The 16505-nt window shown below is 41.3% G+C and overlaps 1 protein-coding gene across 2 annotated transcripts in view; it reads right to left on the bottom strand.

Annotated features, from left to right (window-relative positions):
* stxbp5l (syntaxin binding protein 5L) overlaps window positions 1-12980 on the bottom strand; it is a 125580-nt gene extending 112600 nt beyond the window's left edge. For both annotated transcript variants that reach the window (XM_061088708.1, XM_061088709.1), the window contains exon 1: window positions 12813-12980. In XM_061088708.1, coding sequence (XP_060944691.1) covers window positions 12813-12980 — 168 coding nt within the window. The remainder of the gene's footprint in view (window positions 1-12812) is intronic.
* Window positions 12981-16505: the final 3525 nt, after the last annotated feature.

Genomic DNA, 16505 nt, shown 5'->3' with positions numbered 1-16505 from the left:
ATCGTTAGCTTAGCTTAGCTCTTTTTGTTTACCAAACGTTTATCCTACATTTCACATTTAGCCTACCTGGAACTCTGCACAATATTAGTGATGAAGTTCATAAAAAACACTTATTTTCAAGAAAGGGATTTTGTTTTCCTTCGGTGGCAGCTACACTTTGACCAGTCGATCATTTTACACTTCAGCCCGGGCTCCACGAGCAGAAAGGACTGCAGGTTGGTAAACTATCGCGAGACTTGAACCGCACGCTGCAGGAACAGGTACTTAAATGTTGTTAAGAAAAAAAGAAGAACTACACCTTTTTTTTTTTCCTAAAATGAATCACTATATTTTAAGAAACCTTAGTTTACTTGACACGGTAAAAGAAAACGTGTTATTATTTTATTTATTTGATCAAGTACCTGGCTAAATAAATGTAAACATATTTATTTTAAGCCAGAGTATTCATATTACATTCTATATTCTACATTCTATTCTATAATTGAAGCCAACAACCTGAGAAATGGACAACTGTGACATATTGAATCCAGGCCTGTGTGTCTCTGAGTGAATCTGACCGACGTTTGTGTGTGACCAATATTAAAAATTCAAACAGGAGTGTTTCAGTGTTGCCATGACAATGAAAGCAAATCAACCCTTAACTAGATAACTGTCCTCTGCTGGTTGAAGGACTCTGCATATCTGCCCATAAATCCAACTGCTGATGGTGGAGCAAGTGCTTTATAAATGAAAGACATTTGTACATAAATAGCACCAGGATCTGTGAACCCAGTAAGAGCTAAGATACGTTCCTCCTTATAGGTAAGCAGAGGGAGCTTTGTGAACACATCATCCATACAGTTCGCCTTTGTGTGTGTTGGATCTTCCCTGTGTGCATACAAATTCTCCCTCTGCATCACTCAGGTGTATGAGCTACTTCTCCCTAAGGCTAAATGTCAGGATGAGAGACAGTAGTGCAGAGGAAAGTAGAAAATTCCAGTCACATGCATCCAGTCCAATTTCCTCTACGGACTCAGATCCTCCCGAAAAACAAACTGAGTTACACGTGGCTTCACCGATCTCTGTTTGAAGGGAGATATTTTGAGGTTGATCTAAAATTCCTTTGATCTTGTCGGGAGCAGCCCAAAATAAAAACAAATAAAGAGGCATAGCTGAACGTGGGAAGGAGTGAAGACGTTAAGGGGAGAGGAGATCCGGGGGGTTTCTGAATGTGTGAAACCAGTTGGAAACACACAGTGGTTACACAACACAGCATGTCATTCATTTCTTATCTGACACATTCTTGGCTCTATTTTCTACCCGAGGATTTATCCGATTTGTTTAGATGCCCATCGGGTCTACCTCGGGTCCAGGGAGTTCTTTTGTGTTCCATGAAATTTGAAATGCAAATTCAGGATTCGGCTCAATCCAATACATGTACCATGTTCAAACATGAAGGAGTGAAAAGATGTGTATCCTCTGCAGTCGGCGTAGGTTGTAGCCTACAGTCATTTGGTTGAGGTTTCAAACATCTTGGTTTTATCTGTTACAATAAAAAACATTAGTCCTGAATAACATTTACAAAATTTGAATATTAATTAGTTTTTGGTGTTATTTAGCTGGTTTATTATGGAACCTGGTATGAGAATTTTTTTTAAATTAAGCTTCAGGAATGACATAACATCTGTTACGCACGAACAAGATTAATGCAGAATTTGATACTTAGGAGTAATTTCTGTCTTTGAAAGCGATGTTTGGCTCTTCCAAAGTTGAGGATTTATTTGAGCTAAAGAGACGTTTTGAAAAAGATTCCCCACCCCTGATATACAGGATACATCACACAGTCATATTTACAAAAATTAAGATATGGATACAGCTGCATATCAAACACTGACTGTATGTCAGCACCATTCACGCAGACAGTGGAAAAGCTCCAGACACGTTATGTACAAGAAGTAAATAATCCATTGTCTAATAGAACGACAATATGGCGGCGTGCAGCGAGAACAACCCCTCTTCCAAGCAGCTGTTACGCCAGCTAACAGGATCCTTCTCTAATGTTTCCAGATGGCAAGTGGAAGATAAGATCTCAGATCATTTTACAGCTTCTTCGTTCCAGAAGTAAGACTCTGGCAGGGAGTTGTGGGAAAGATGCCAGCAGCCCTCAAATGGCAAAGGCATGTGCAAAGGTCTCAGCGTCTGTGCATCAGATGCCACTGAGATGGTGCAAAGTAGGTTCTGTGAATATTTTATGTTTCCCAAATGCATCCCTGTCAAATTCAGGGTCAAGGTCGGGACAATCACGCTGTCAGGTCCTGTATACTGGAAGGAACCCTAAGTAGAGATTTGTAGAGGTCGTGGCCTTACTTCTGCTGTAAATATGACACGAATTATACATAGGATGAATGGTTAAGTGCCACGAGGTAACATTGGCTTTTAAAGCTGACAGTAGAAGAAAAGGGGGGAGGGTGCAGTAAGAAAAGATTTATAGATCTCTGGAAATGTGCTCAGGCCTTTATTTCTGTTCCACTCATACCTCATATTAACTTAATGCTTATGGAATAAAGAGGAGAAGCTTTGCCATTTAAATAACTACATTACAGTTGGATTAATAAAAGGTGTTTGACCTGAACAGGACAAAAACTATGGGACTTAGTTCACATTGTGTGAAAGATTCTCAGGCAAAGGGCCATGCATTACCTTCTAGTCTGAAAACACAGGCTGGTAGTTTAAAGAATATTGAAAACCACTACAACAGAGGTTGCAAATGAAAATGTGCTGGCTCCTGGAGCTCATTTCATCAATAGAGAATACAAGGAAAAAAACACTCTCATTCTTTCATTAACAGGGGGTGTGAGACGCCACAGAATTGAATGCCTGGCCCCCATATTTATGATAGAAATTGAACGTATATAACATGTAGGGTGTGTTAGTAGCAGGCAAGCAGGACTATGATATCAAAAACTACCTCTGATGTCTTATTCCAGTGTTTTCGGTCATGAAGAGAGTGACTCAAGATTCCCACTGTGTGATTGTTTAGCACACTGAAAGCCAAAGGATTCAGGGACTTTGATTCATCACTGAGGCTGGGCCTGATCTAATAAGCACTATGTGCTCACCACACACACACAAACACACAAACAAACACACACAGAGAACAGCACACAAATGAGCACAGGGTGAGAATGCTGTGTGAGAGATTGGAAGTATGAAAACGAATGAATGAGCCTGGATAAGCCTCTCTCCCTGCTGAGTGTAGTGGGGTCATTAGAATCAAAGCTACAGACAGTACGTGTGGCCAAAGGAAGTGGGGGGTGGAGAGACATGTTTGTATGTTTCCTGCTGTGTCTATCTTTGCATTTATATTACATTTGAATTACTGTATGATTGTTTCTATCTGAGGGGATGTTTATGTGCATATTACCACACAAACACACCTGATCATAGGGAGATACTGCACAGGCGGGTGCAACATACGGTTGTTTCAACATTTGACAAAAACAGCTTAAGGAAGTGTTGTAAGGCCTGGATGTGCAAGTCGGCTCCCCCAATCTGAATGTGTTATAATAGAAACAAACGCAGCATACATCATGTATGTTGTGGCAGCATTTTGTTACTGCACAACACCGCTGGATATCAAAGACTCTGATGCTAGACTTAAATGGTATGGATATGGGAAGCTTCTTTCAATAACAAAAAGGATGAAGGGAATAAGGTGCAGGCAAAGCTATAGGTGGAGAAAAGCTTAAGTTCCTGTTGCTGCAGCAGCGAAAGAGCAAGATAATGAAGAAGGGGGCCCTTGAAGACGAGCTAGTGATTTACATATGTTTATAGCTACAGTATAGAAATACAATATGCTTATTCAATATGTAAATCATCTAAAATAAGACTTTTTCCAAGGTACACCAGTCTGTGACGAAAGAACAACAAAGACGTTTACATGGACAGCAATATACTGACAATTGATCTTATTCTGTGTAAGATATAATTTCTGTTAAGATGTGTAAATGAGTTGCTATAACAATATTCTGTTACAGAGCAGAAAGTTTTCGTTTTTGTTTAATCTGATTTTGGTTTGTGTGCTCAAATAATTGGATGGATGTGCTAATATCATATCAAAGAGATTGAAAAAATAATCAAATTACCACATCAAGAAAATGACATTCAGAGAGATTCTAGTTGGCATATGCTTGCATCATTTTTATGAGCAGGACAGGGGAGGAGAGAAGCGGACATGATGAGTGCGACAGAGAGATGAGACGCCAAGTGTTACTGGAGATGTGAGGAAGAGGAGACTATCAAACACACGGATATGACACAGAGTTAATACAGTTTGTCATAGTCCTCATCACACAGTGGAAGCAGAAGCCATGAGACTAGTGGCAGTCGGTTTTCAAAAATTGAACAAGGCTTCAGCAACATGCAATATAGCAGAGGGCATCTTCATCCACATCAAGGATCTTATTTTTTTCAAAGGGTTTTGCTCTTACAGTAGAAAAGAAATGAAATTAATGGAGGTAAGGGAGGATATAGATCGATATCGTGGTGTTAAATCCCAGTGCCTGAAGTCCTTTGGTAGAGCACAGAGAAATATTTGACTCTCTGCATGGGCTAAATCTTCAAGGTTTCAAGGCTTCCAACAACAGTCAGGCATGTGTCCCTATAGATGAAATCATGAACCTAAAAATCCACATTTTTATTTTCTATAACTCTAAAGCAATCTTTTCTGTTTGTGTGTGGAGGAGGATGTTGTGATTCTATGCCCATGTCGTGCCATCTTGCAAGCTACGGAGTCGGAGACCAGCCATGTGTGGATGTAGCGTGGATGTGGTTTAACCTTTTTAACCACAGCAGCAGGCATGTCAGTGAGCCTGTAATGGCATCAGCATCGTGCCTCCAGGCCTGAGGGAAAAAGGTAGGAGGAGCGGAAACAAAGTGTAGTCACATCACGACACTGTAATGTCATATCACTGCGCCCCCTCGTTTCAACTGTTTGGTTTTCAAAGTAAATGTTTGGGCGGGAGAGGAAAGTACACATTCAATATTGGTGCAGATCTGCATCAGGGGGCAGAAGCAGGTTCTTCATCCCTTTTTTAAATATTTTAATTAATTAATATATCTTGATCAAAAAATCTGGCACGTGAAGAGGACTGATATCTGTGAGTAGGTGGGAGTGGGTACAGTTAACTTGAAACTGGTCATCCAATGTATTTAGATTTAGGTCGTCAGCATGCACATTGCATCTCAAGGTACTATGGGTACGATGCTGAAACAGAATCCACTCAAGAGTTAAAGTTATTTGTCAGTTAAGTAAAACTCCATCACAAATGAATGATTGAATTATTAATGTTCCTTATCACCTCCACCAAGGAGGTTAAGGGACTGATGTGTGAAGTTGTGTGATGTGGTTCAGATCCGAAAACAAATATGGATATAGTGAATTTAAAATGTAGATTCATTGTTGGCCCTTGTTAGCAGTGTTCACTCACGTACAAAGTTCAGTCTCACAATATATTGACCTGTACTCTTGATGTGAAGTGTCCAAAACAATTCGGGAAATGTTTAAAAACGATACAAATGATGATTCCTGTTAAACTTGCTATCTCATGTTGGACAAGGCAGAGTGTACTTATGAAATTAATCACATTTAAAGGCTGAACAAAGCAGCTGTCGGTCGTCGGTCCTGCCTCCTCATACAAAGATAAGTTTTTAATTTCGATTATTAAACATAAATGATGAAAGAAGACCAACAGTCATATAAGGCCGAGGCACAGGAATTAAATTGCCTCTTCAATATGCTGTCTCCTACTTATTGAATGCACCGCTGCAAGGCTTCTTCTGAGTCCTTTTTAACTGAATTATGAAAAGAAAAAATGTCAAAGAAGAACCTTGAATCCTATAACAAGCTGCACTTCTGTTATAAAATAGATAAATACATTTAAAAAACCTCAACTCCAGCTTCTACATCCAGCCTTTAGATACTTTAAGAGCCACATCAAGCAGATGAGGTTTGTCAAGTGCCTGAGAGAAGCTCTTAAGAGCAGATGGATCCAATAACCACTCAGAGGTAGGGAAGAAACCCCAATGTTGGTTTAAAGCTTTGCAGCATGGCAGCTCCGAGTGGATTGTTTTCCATAATCAGGTTTCAACTCAGCGCTCTGAGTTCTCCACTAAAAACATTGTGTTTGGAATGTTTTTGCTCATATTTTCTCCCACAGTCAGTGAACAGAGGGGGACACATTTATCAAAATATGCAAAACTGAAATGAACATTTCTCTACAAAAAGCCTCATGAAGGACAGATGGAAGAACAGCTGATGGTAGGAGTTCTAGGGCAAGTATGCGTTTCCTTTTTATGAACACTCCCAAAAAATGATTGTGTTTCAGTGGATTTGTCCCGAAACTTGAAAATCAAGGTAGCTATGGAAACAGGAAACATAATGACCCACTCATTGTGTTTAAATATTGTTATTTGTTACATTTGGCATCTTTTGCATGTCTTTTTTTTGTTAAATATTATTTTTTGGTAGTTTTTCCTCACTCTAGTTGAGGGTTAAGTGCAGAGGATGTTGCACCTTGTCAAGCCCAATGATGTAAATTGTGATTCATGAATACGGGCTATACAAATTAAATTTGATTGATTGGTTGATTAAAAATGTAACAGTTTTTTTTTTCATATATTAACGGCTGTAGTTACAACTCATACCTTGTTACTTCCATCAAGTAGCTTTAATGTGTTTATCTGCAGCATTTACAAAAACTACAGGACAGATTACCACAAAACATGTTGGAATGATGAGTTGTGGGTCAGAGTAGAACACTTAACACTGCGATAGGATGTTTTTCAACTGATATTTACTGAGTGTTTGCAGTCTGGTGCAGATCTACATCAAATCCAGATCTATTAAACATGTTAATGTGGTGCAATGAGGGGACTTGTTGGGCCTTGGTGGAGGTTTGCGCTCTCTGAATGCCATTCTAATGAAGAAGATACCATTTAATTAAACACAAATTCAGGTCTCAACAGGAGCTTCATATCCCACAAAACGATAAGTTCCTGTAGTTGTTGATCACATACTGAAAAGAAGGAAGACTCACTTCCTCAGAGAGTCGGAGTGATGTAAAACTGAGTGAAATTAAGTGTTTGAAAAGCTCTCTCGAGTGTATTTGCACAGCATGAGGAGAGGCAGCGCAGTCTGCCGTCACCTACAGACCCAATGGACAAAGCTTTATGAAAGCCCACACAAAATCAAACAGAAGATATTTCTATTGGCTCGCTCCCTCTCTCTCTCTCTCTCTCTCTCTCTCACACACACACGCTCACAAATACGACACTGTAGTTGATAATTCCATACACACAGGATGGTAGCTTCACACCGAGAGCACAGTATACAGCTAACTGAACGATTCTCCTCCTTTTCCCCCCGTGACATCAACTCCTCCTTAATTGATCCCACACTGTGGCTTCTGACAGGCAGCCGACACATGGTAATGTGAGACTAGCTGGAAGTCGACCCACTGAGTCATCACACCCATGGAGAGCTCATGGGCTCGCTGCGGAGGGGGTGAGGTGATGTCATCGCTATGAGCCCACGTACCATGCTGTTGGGGTGAAAAGATGAGGGGTGGGGGCACTTGACCTCTGAACTGCATCTATGAGTTTAATGCACAATGTCTGCACCCTAAATGGACTAAAATGTTGAAATTCTTACTGTTCATCTGAATATGGCTCAAAGCAGCTTTTCTTCATTCGTATAAAACTAATCCGATCCTCCAAATGGACACAGAAACTATACTTATCAAGAGGAAATCTAATTTGAAACGTGATTGTGCTGGTGTTGTGGGTAATCATGCTCCCTCTTCTGAGATTAATCACTTATTAGAAGGAGGAGAAATGTGAACGGGGACAAGATCTCTCACTCGTCCACCTTTTAACAAGCTCAGGATGCAAAGATATTAAAAAACTATTTAAAAACTCATGAATCACGTGAATTTGCTGCAATGATCAGGGACCAGTAGAAGTATTCCTCTCTCTCCTCTTACACTCATGTTTATTTATTGCGTAGAGATGCCTGTAACATATAAGTTTTTAAAGGTTTGGTGGCCCTGCAGCTTTGTTGATTCTTCCTTTCTTGCCCAGGTTGCTTCAGAGTTGCTGCGACATGTTTACTCATGTGTGATCACAAATATCGCGTCACAGATTATACTCCTGAACGGTGACGGATCCTGGAGGGCTTTGACTACATCTGCATCCATTTAAGTCATGTGCTCATTTGTCGGAATCACTTTGTATTTTATACCAAAACTATATTCATAAATTCTGGGTAATGGAGTTGGAGCCATGTTTGTCACAGCGGCCACATAGAAACCATCACTTTCCATTAATTATAATTCTACAGCTAGACGCAGGGTGATGGGGTTCAGAAAAAAGGAAGCGGCAGATGCAATATGGATGAAGTCACTTGAGCTTTAGAATTTGCACAACACAAATTACAGTCATTTTGACAGACAGCAGCAGTGATTAGCATTAAACACGAGGCTGTCAGTGATTTTCAACTTTAAAAAGCGGGGTAGAAAGCCTCCATTTCCAGATATATAGGATCTATAGGATATACTTCAATACTCAAGTGAAGCCTATTATTTTTACCTTTAATGCCAGATTTTTTTATTGAAGCAGAGGAGGTCATGTTTTACCCAGTCGGTTTGTTTTGTGTGGGTTTATGAGGAAAATTACACAAAAACAACTGATCGGATTTCCACGAAACTTGGACGATGGACGTTGAAATCACGAAAGAACAAATTTAATATCGGTGTAAATCCAGGATTTTTTCAAACTTTCAAAATATTTGTTGATTCCCGAGGGAATAATTCATGGGACTTGATGATAGAGTCTGTGAAATTTGTTGTCGCTTGAGTGAATTTAAGGACACCACTTTGGCGAAGGTGTGCAGTGCCCTTCAAGTTTTATGATCTTGTTTACTTACAATAACAATAATCCTTTTTGGCCACATGGGGCAGAGGAAACTTAATATTGACACGTTATCAAGTTTGTGATCGATATGATAAACTTGTTGGCAAACAGTTGCCCATTTACACATCCAGCAGCAATATTAGCATTAATCTGTAGCCGTGCTAATTTCTCCAGTAATTCACTGGTTATAGTTGAGTGTGTAAAGTTGAGTGCTGGTTGAAAATCAAAGCCTTCAAAGATGCTAACAATTATTCAGAGTAGCTGCAGAGGAAACTCATAATAATCTCTATTATCACAACGAGCAACCAGCACTTACAAAGAGTCAAACATTTATATTATTACAGCCATTTTGAACCTCAGAATATATATTTTGAAGTTTCAAAGTCAAACAGTAAACATTGTCCAGCACTTTTCTCAATTTTCCAAAGTTTTGCTAACATGTCCTTTCCACAGTAAAACCAGATGAACAAAAAGAACACGAAAGTCTGATTGAACAGAGAAAAACACAGAACAGAGATAGGACCCAAATGTTATATTTTGTCTCTTCCCTGTTTGACTGAGGCTTGGATTCAACCAGCTACTGACTGAAGACCTGGAGGGTTGTCAGAAAGGCAATCATGCTCCAAACTTTGTGTGCTGCCATTTTCCAGAAGTGCTCCACTCGTTGGACATGTGGAAATTGAACAGGACGACCAAGACAAGCGATGTGCTCCTGGATTCACTCTGTGCTGATGATAGGTGTCAGTAGCAATTTAGAGGAGGCATGAAAGGATGCACCTGGCTGGCTAGGACTCGGATTACACGACTCCTTGTTCTTCTGGTCTCTATGAATCTGGCCTTAACGTTTTGTGCTCTTTGTCCCAAATAATCCTGCAGCAGGTAGGATCTGAACATCTACAGGAACCATCGATTTGATTGAGGCAGATACAGATCACTGATTTATGACCTTCTTCCACAGAAATCAAAATCCACAAAAAACACTATAAAAGGCAAAACATCAAAGTTGGCTAAAGATGGTGAACAAACCTGAAACACCAGTAGCACCAGACTACAGCAAACACAGATAGTAAATATACAAGGGAGGCAGAGATCATTGAAGACATCCGGTGAAACACATTAGGAAGAGCTGCAGACGATCACAGGGGCAGGGAACAGGATAAAGGAAGTAAATTAAGCAAGAGAGAAACACAAGGAAAAATCTTTCAAAGTAAAACAGGAAAGCAAACGGGCAAACAAACACAAACCCCTAAAATCTGAAAGCCCGAACACAGATATTGAGTTCAGAACATAAAAAGATCCAATCACAAAAAGGTAAAATCGGAGCAGAAACAGAGATGGAGACATGAGTGCAGCTCTGTTGCTGAACCAACCTGGACTTTGGTCTTTTTGCAGAAGAAGTTGTCTGAGAAAGATACGTTTTGTAGAATGAATCCAGTTAAAGCTGCACTGGTGGATCTGCTTCTGCTGTGTAGTCTCTTTATGTATTCATGTATTTTAACTTTTACACACAGAAAGTACACAATGAAAAACAATAAAGTTTGTAAAAGTTACAATAAATTATTCACCTAAAATCCACTGAAAGACATTGATCTGTTTGCTGACTGGTTGACCGGTGGGACAATTTTTTTTGCAGAGACTCAGCTTTGTGCATTTCAAAAAACTAATGGTGATGGCATCCTCCCATTTTTCCTCTCTCTGGGTTTGGCTTGTTGTACTGTGGTTTTAGCCAAAGGCAAAGTGCTGTTTCTATTCTGTTTTCTTTTTTTTCAGGGTTTGATATCCTATTCATGTTTTTGAGTTTTGTCTTGGGGCTATTATAGTCTGAAGTGAAAGCTGTAAACAGATTTGAAGTAAAGTGAACACGTTATGATGCATTATGGTAAATAAGTAGAATTTGCTTGTTGATAGCGTAAAGAAAAGGGCTGTTTGTAGAGCATTACCCTGAACTAGTGTAAGTGCTTTCAGAAAAAGCTTTCATCTTCATTCTGTCTTCCTCCCGACTTTATTTGAATATACTGACGGAGTTGCACAATTTCGTTGAGTATATGATTTGTATAAGCTTTGTTTTCACACAACTCAATATGTGTACGATAAAATAACAGCAATTTAAGGGTTGGGGATAATTGTCATCGCTCCCGCTGTAAACTTTAGATGAATTAATTCAGTTGGTATCCAACAGATGCAACTTGATCTCTCGCCCTTTTCCCCCTTTTTTTTCTTCCTCAGTCTGAGAGAGATTTCATCATTTTTACTTTGCTATTGTGGTCACAGCGTTTTGCTTTGAACTGTGAGCACAAAAAACCCTGTATAATCCAAACACAATGAGCTGTTGTATCTTCCCACACTGCACAGCGAGGACAGAAGCCGTGGCTAACTTCAAAAAGTTATCCAAGATGCCAAACACATAAATGTACATCCCCGACGGTGACGGTGGGATGTAGGGCACATTGGCACATTCATGGCTTTTTCATGAGAGGTTTATTTTTCAGAAACAACCGTGCATTAAGCCACTCACTGAGGAGGAGTGGCTTCCTGCATGGGACCAGGCAATCATGCTGTTCTTTTTCCAGCACTTTCTCCTCCCTGCCCTGCCTGTCTGCTGAGGGAGCTCTGCAGCATCCTTTTCAGCTTGTGAATCAACCTCCTCACTCCCCTCCTCCCCTGGCTCCTCTATAAAGAAATACACACACACACACGCACACACACACGCACACACACGCACACACACACACACACACACACACAAACACACACACACACAAACACACACACACACACACACACACACTCCACCAGTATCACTCAGCCCAATAATGAATCAGCTCCAACAAACAACCCACTTTCTCTCTGGTTTCTTAATGAATTATTCACGGACGAATCCAAAATTTAACCCCCCATTTCTTTAAGGGGCGAGAAATAATCACTGCAGTCAGCTCCAAAAATTGCGTCCAGGAAAGGGCTGCAATGGGCGTCAGAGGCTGCTATAAATACTCCCACCACCCTGCACCCCCACCTTCCCCCAGTCTCTCTCTCTGTCTCTCTCTCTCCCTTCTTCTCATTGAAAAAGCACATCAGCTAGGACAGTATACTGCAGAGTCCCTCTTGCTGTGCACTTTTTTTTTTCTTCATAATGCAAGGGAGGGACACCAGTTATGTCATTGCTCCTACACTATTTGTGTCGGCTTGCTGATGCAACGAGGAGGAGGAGGAGGAGGCTGCGATTCATTGACTTCCTTCGGTTTGTTTGTATCACATGTGTATGAGGCTGCTGCAGCCCTGATGACGGGGCACATACACTGTAGCTATATAATGACTGCACATACTGGTGGAGGTATACAGCCAAAGACTGCACATGCACACACACACACACACATGCACACACACACAAGCACAGCCAGCTTCACCAGCTGTGCACACATGTCCGTGGGGGAAAGAGCTTTATGTAGATGAACAACGGGTGACTAATGGAATAACTGCAGTTATTTACAGTTAAGGCCCTAAAACAAAAAACAAAAAAAAACAGAAACAAAGACTGACAGGAATATAATAGAATCATGTGTTTAAGTGTGTTTCCTGCTATTTGGAAAATTATTTGCTTTGATTCCCAGGAGCAGGCCGACAACGAGGAGCTGTCCGTGGTGCTGAACTTCCAATGTAAACAGAGAACAGCAGGCCACCAAATGTACCGCATCAGCAGCCGAGCTCACTCCACATTCAACTTTTACGACCTCCTTCTCCATAAGCACCTGCAGACACAATTCTATGGACAAGCTCTATACATGTGGAAGAAAGGGATGTGGTTACATCTTCATACAAAGTGTTGCGTGCTGTTTGTGTCCCGAAACTGCTCTTGATGTACGCACCTTGCACAGCTGAAAGTTTTCCGACACTAACGTCTCCTGCACGTCGATGTCCTTCGGGGTCTGCGCCGAGGTGGGAGTCCCCGCAGCGCTGCCGCTCGATGGGGACCCGAGGGTCCCTCCCGGAGAGGAGGTGGTCAAGCCGTCAATCACCTTCCGAAACTTCTTCATTTTCTTTTATATAGCCGGGATGTCACGTTTCGTGTTGATGGGAGAGGGAATCAAGACCACTCCGCTTCTTCCTTTGTTTCCCACAGAGTTCCCAGTCTCCTCTCGGATGCAAACTGGATTAGGCAGCTGTGTAAAGAAAGCAAAAAGGAAAAACGTCGCCTCCCGCAGCAGTAGCAGGGTAGAAGGACCACCCTCTCTCTCTCTCTCTCTCTCTCTCTCTCTCTCTCTCTCTCTCGCTCTTAGGTGCGATTTAAAAAGTCACACAGGCACCACATCTTGCTCTCTGAGAAATGAATGCGTCTGATCCACTCTGATCTCCGGGATTACAGCCAATGTTGCGGATGCAGGTCGCCTATCTCCTCTCCGAGCACGCTCTGACGGCTACTGAGACCGCTCAACTTCATCTCTCGTCTGCATCCTGGAGCAGCCTGACATCCGAACCTGGGCTCCGAGGAAAACCCCACACCGCAACATCACCGAGGGGCCGAGCGGACTGAAGTGAACGGATGAGAAAAGAGAGAGCAAGAGAAAAGAGTGATAGAAACAACAAACTTGGGAGGAGGTCAATCCACTCCCTCCCCTCCGAAAAAAGTACTTTCACTGCGCCGTCGTTGCCTGGAACAGGAAGAGCACTGGAGACGCAGAGGCGATGCGCTCCACGGTCAGGCCGAGAAAACGCTGCGAGTCTCCGGGCACTGAGGAGGAGAGGAGAAGGAAGGATGAGAGGAAGAGAGACGCGGCTCAATGCGTTGACGGTGAGAGCTGGAGGTGAATCTACGGATCGATTTGAGTCGGGTCTTTCTCTTCCTGCACTGTCCAGATGTGTGGAACGATCTGCCCCCCCTGTCCAGATGTGTGCCCTCCTCCCTGCAGCCCAGAGCCACGAGCAGGAGACGGGAGCTGTCCGCGGTGCTGAAAAACCATCAACCAGCAAGCCCCGCCCCCAACCACTACACACACAACCACACTCTCTCTCTCTGACTCTCTCTCTCTGACTCTCTCTCTCTGACTCTCTCTCTCTCTCTCTCTCTCTCTCTCGCTCTCTCTCTCTCTCTCTCTCTCTCTCTCTCTCTCTCTCTCTCTCTCTCTCTCTCTCTCTCTCTCTCTCTCTCTCTCTCTCTCTCTCTCTCTCTCTCTCTCTCTCTCTCACTCACCTTCTCTTTTTTTCCCCCGCCCACCCTCACCAAGGATTGGGTGAACGGTTTTAATGAAAGAAACAGAATAATGTAGGGGGGGCTGCAATATAGGAGCAGTTCATTTCACCATTCACCATTCAAGTGTTTTTTATTTCCAAAGGCACTTTACATCATGAGGCTAATATCATACAATAATATTTAGACACAAAAAAAAAAGATCAAACAAAACTTAATAACTTTTGTTATAGAGCGCTTTTCAACACAAAATGAAAAGTGCTGAATAGAAAGAAAACAAAGGAAGGAATATGGTTATAATAATGATAATATTAATAAAAGAGATGAAAGACAAAAATTACTTGGCACCCCAAGAAAATTCAGGAAAAGTCACCATCTAAGTGAACCTTATTTCTTCACCATTATTGTCCTCATTCTAGAGTCTAGGGGCCCTGATAGCAAACGGTCTGTCCACACCTAATTTTCAGCCTTTAGATTCAGGAAGTGACAACAGACCTTTGCCTGAAGAACACAAGGTGCACAGAAATAAATAAGGACTAAAAACATCAGAGATTAAGCCGGGACGCGGCCATGAGGAGCCACAAGTAATCAATATAATCTTTAAATCAATTCTAAAACAAACTGGGAGCCAATGTAAAAATGACAAAACAGGTGTGATTTGATGATATCTCTTAGTTCTAGTTAAAAGCCAAACTCATACTGACTGCAGTTGCTTCAGGGTTTTCTGAGTAAGAACAGATAAAAAGGCTGTTGGAGGAATACATGCGTGAGGTAATACGACCATGCATGTAAAAAGATATCTGAGAGGAGAATCAAAAACAGAAAGTTGCATTGTGCTAGTTTACACCTAACCTAAAGTGCTGTGTTGTGGTTTCTGTTAACTGGATCCATTTAGCTGTTAACTGCCTGCCAGTTGGTTAGAACATCTCAATCAACAGGATTGAGTGAGTTAACGTCCATGCATCTATATCAAAGTTAGTGAAAAAACAAGATGTAGATTGAACATGGTATGTATCGTCTCTCTTTACTGGATTTGTACTACTGCACATTTGTACTGGATGTGTAGGTTTGTTCACAAGCCTTGTTTCTGTCTAAAACTCAAGCTGAGCTACAAATCACTCACAGCTTGTGTGGAGAAATACGATGGAAATGATTTACTTGCACCAAAATTATAAATATAGACAATGGATCAAGTAGACTACTGAACAAATGAGAGATGGCACAAATGGTGAGAGGCTTTGCTGCCGGTTCTGTGTACATGTTCAATGACAAAGAGAATTCTTGTGTGGTTCTTAAAATGTCTTGATATAATTGCTGGTTTCCTTCATGTCATACTTTGCAAGTAATTCTTCACAATACATCAGAGAAAACATGGTTTTAGTCCATTAACTGACAAGAAAATACACTTTACATGACCACAATCCATTTCGCAAAGCCTACCATAAGTGTTTTGGATAGCTTTACCTTTTAGGCAGCCATTGGTTTCTCTTCATTTCAGAACAATCTACCAGTTTATTAATTTAATAATTGTCGAAGTTAAATTATTTTGAGGGCTGCTTCAGGTGCCAATAAAGGTCGTTATGGCAGCCGAAAGGGTGAGCAACCAATGAGCATTACTGTAAAAATGTTAATGCAGAAAATAAAACACAAAAAAACAGACGTGCATATTGTGAATCTCTGCCTCTTCTCACCCAGAAGTCTCGGAAGTCAGAGGATCCCTGAAAGCACCAAGTAGAAGCTTATCAGAATAATGGAATTTCCAAATACTCTCTTGACTGTTAAAACAATGTCCGAAGCCAACAGATGAAAAAAATATTCTGAGCATTAGAATATTCATCACAGGCTCTTCTGAGAAATAATAACTATAATCACCTTATTTTAATGTTCAGTACCAGTGATATTGCATAAGCACTTACATCACCAGCCCCCCGGTGAGACTTGATGTTACCGAGTCAGAGCACGGCCCACATGGTCAGTCTGTACTATTCTCTAATCTTGATCTGTGAGAGGGGTTGGGTCTTCCTCTCCTCATCGGTTAAGTTGTTCTGCCTTTCAAAAATGTGAATAAAACATTTTAAAAGGACTTTAACAGATCTGTGCCTTCGGCCAGAGACTGTTCATACTATTCACATTACAGTGCAAAGATCCCTTACAAGATTTCCTTTGCAGCACCTCAAGGGAACAACATGGGACATGCATAGGTAATGTACAACTGCAAAGCAATGTGTGTGGGGGGGCCTTTAAACCTTCTTTCAGAACATGGCAAATTGGATGAAACTCACATCTGAAGCTCTTCACGACTCCATCTAGACCAAGTCATGCAGTTTTGAGAAAAAGTTAAACCAACGTGCTGATAGACTCATACTGGGCAGGT

The sequence above is a fragment of the Limanda limanda genome, chromosome 16, assembly GCF_963576545.1.
Source record: "Limanda limanda chromosome 16, fLimLim1.1, whole genome shotgun sequence".
Classification (NCBI taxonomy): Eukaryota; Metazoa; Chordata; class Actinopteri; order Pleuronectiformes; family Pleuronectidae; genus Limanda; species Limanda limanda.
This window is presented reverse-complemented; position numbering and strand designations above follow the sequence as displayed.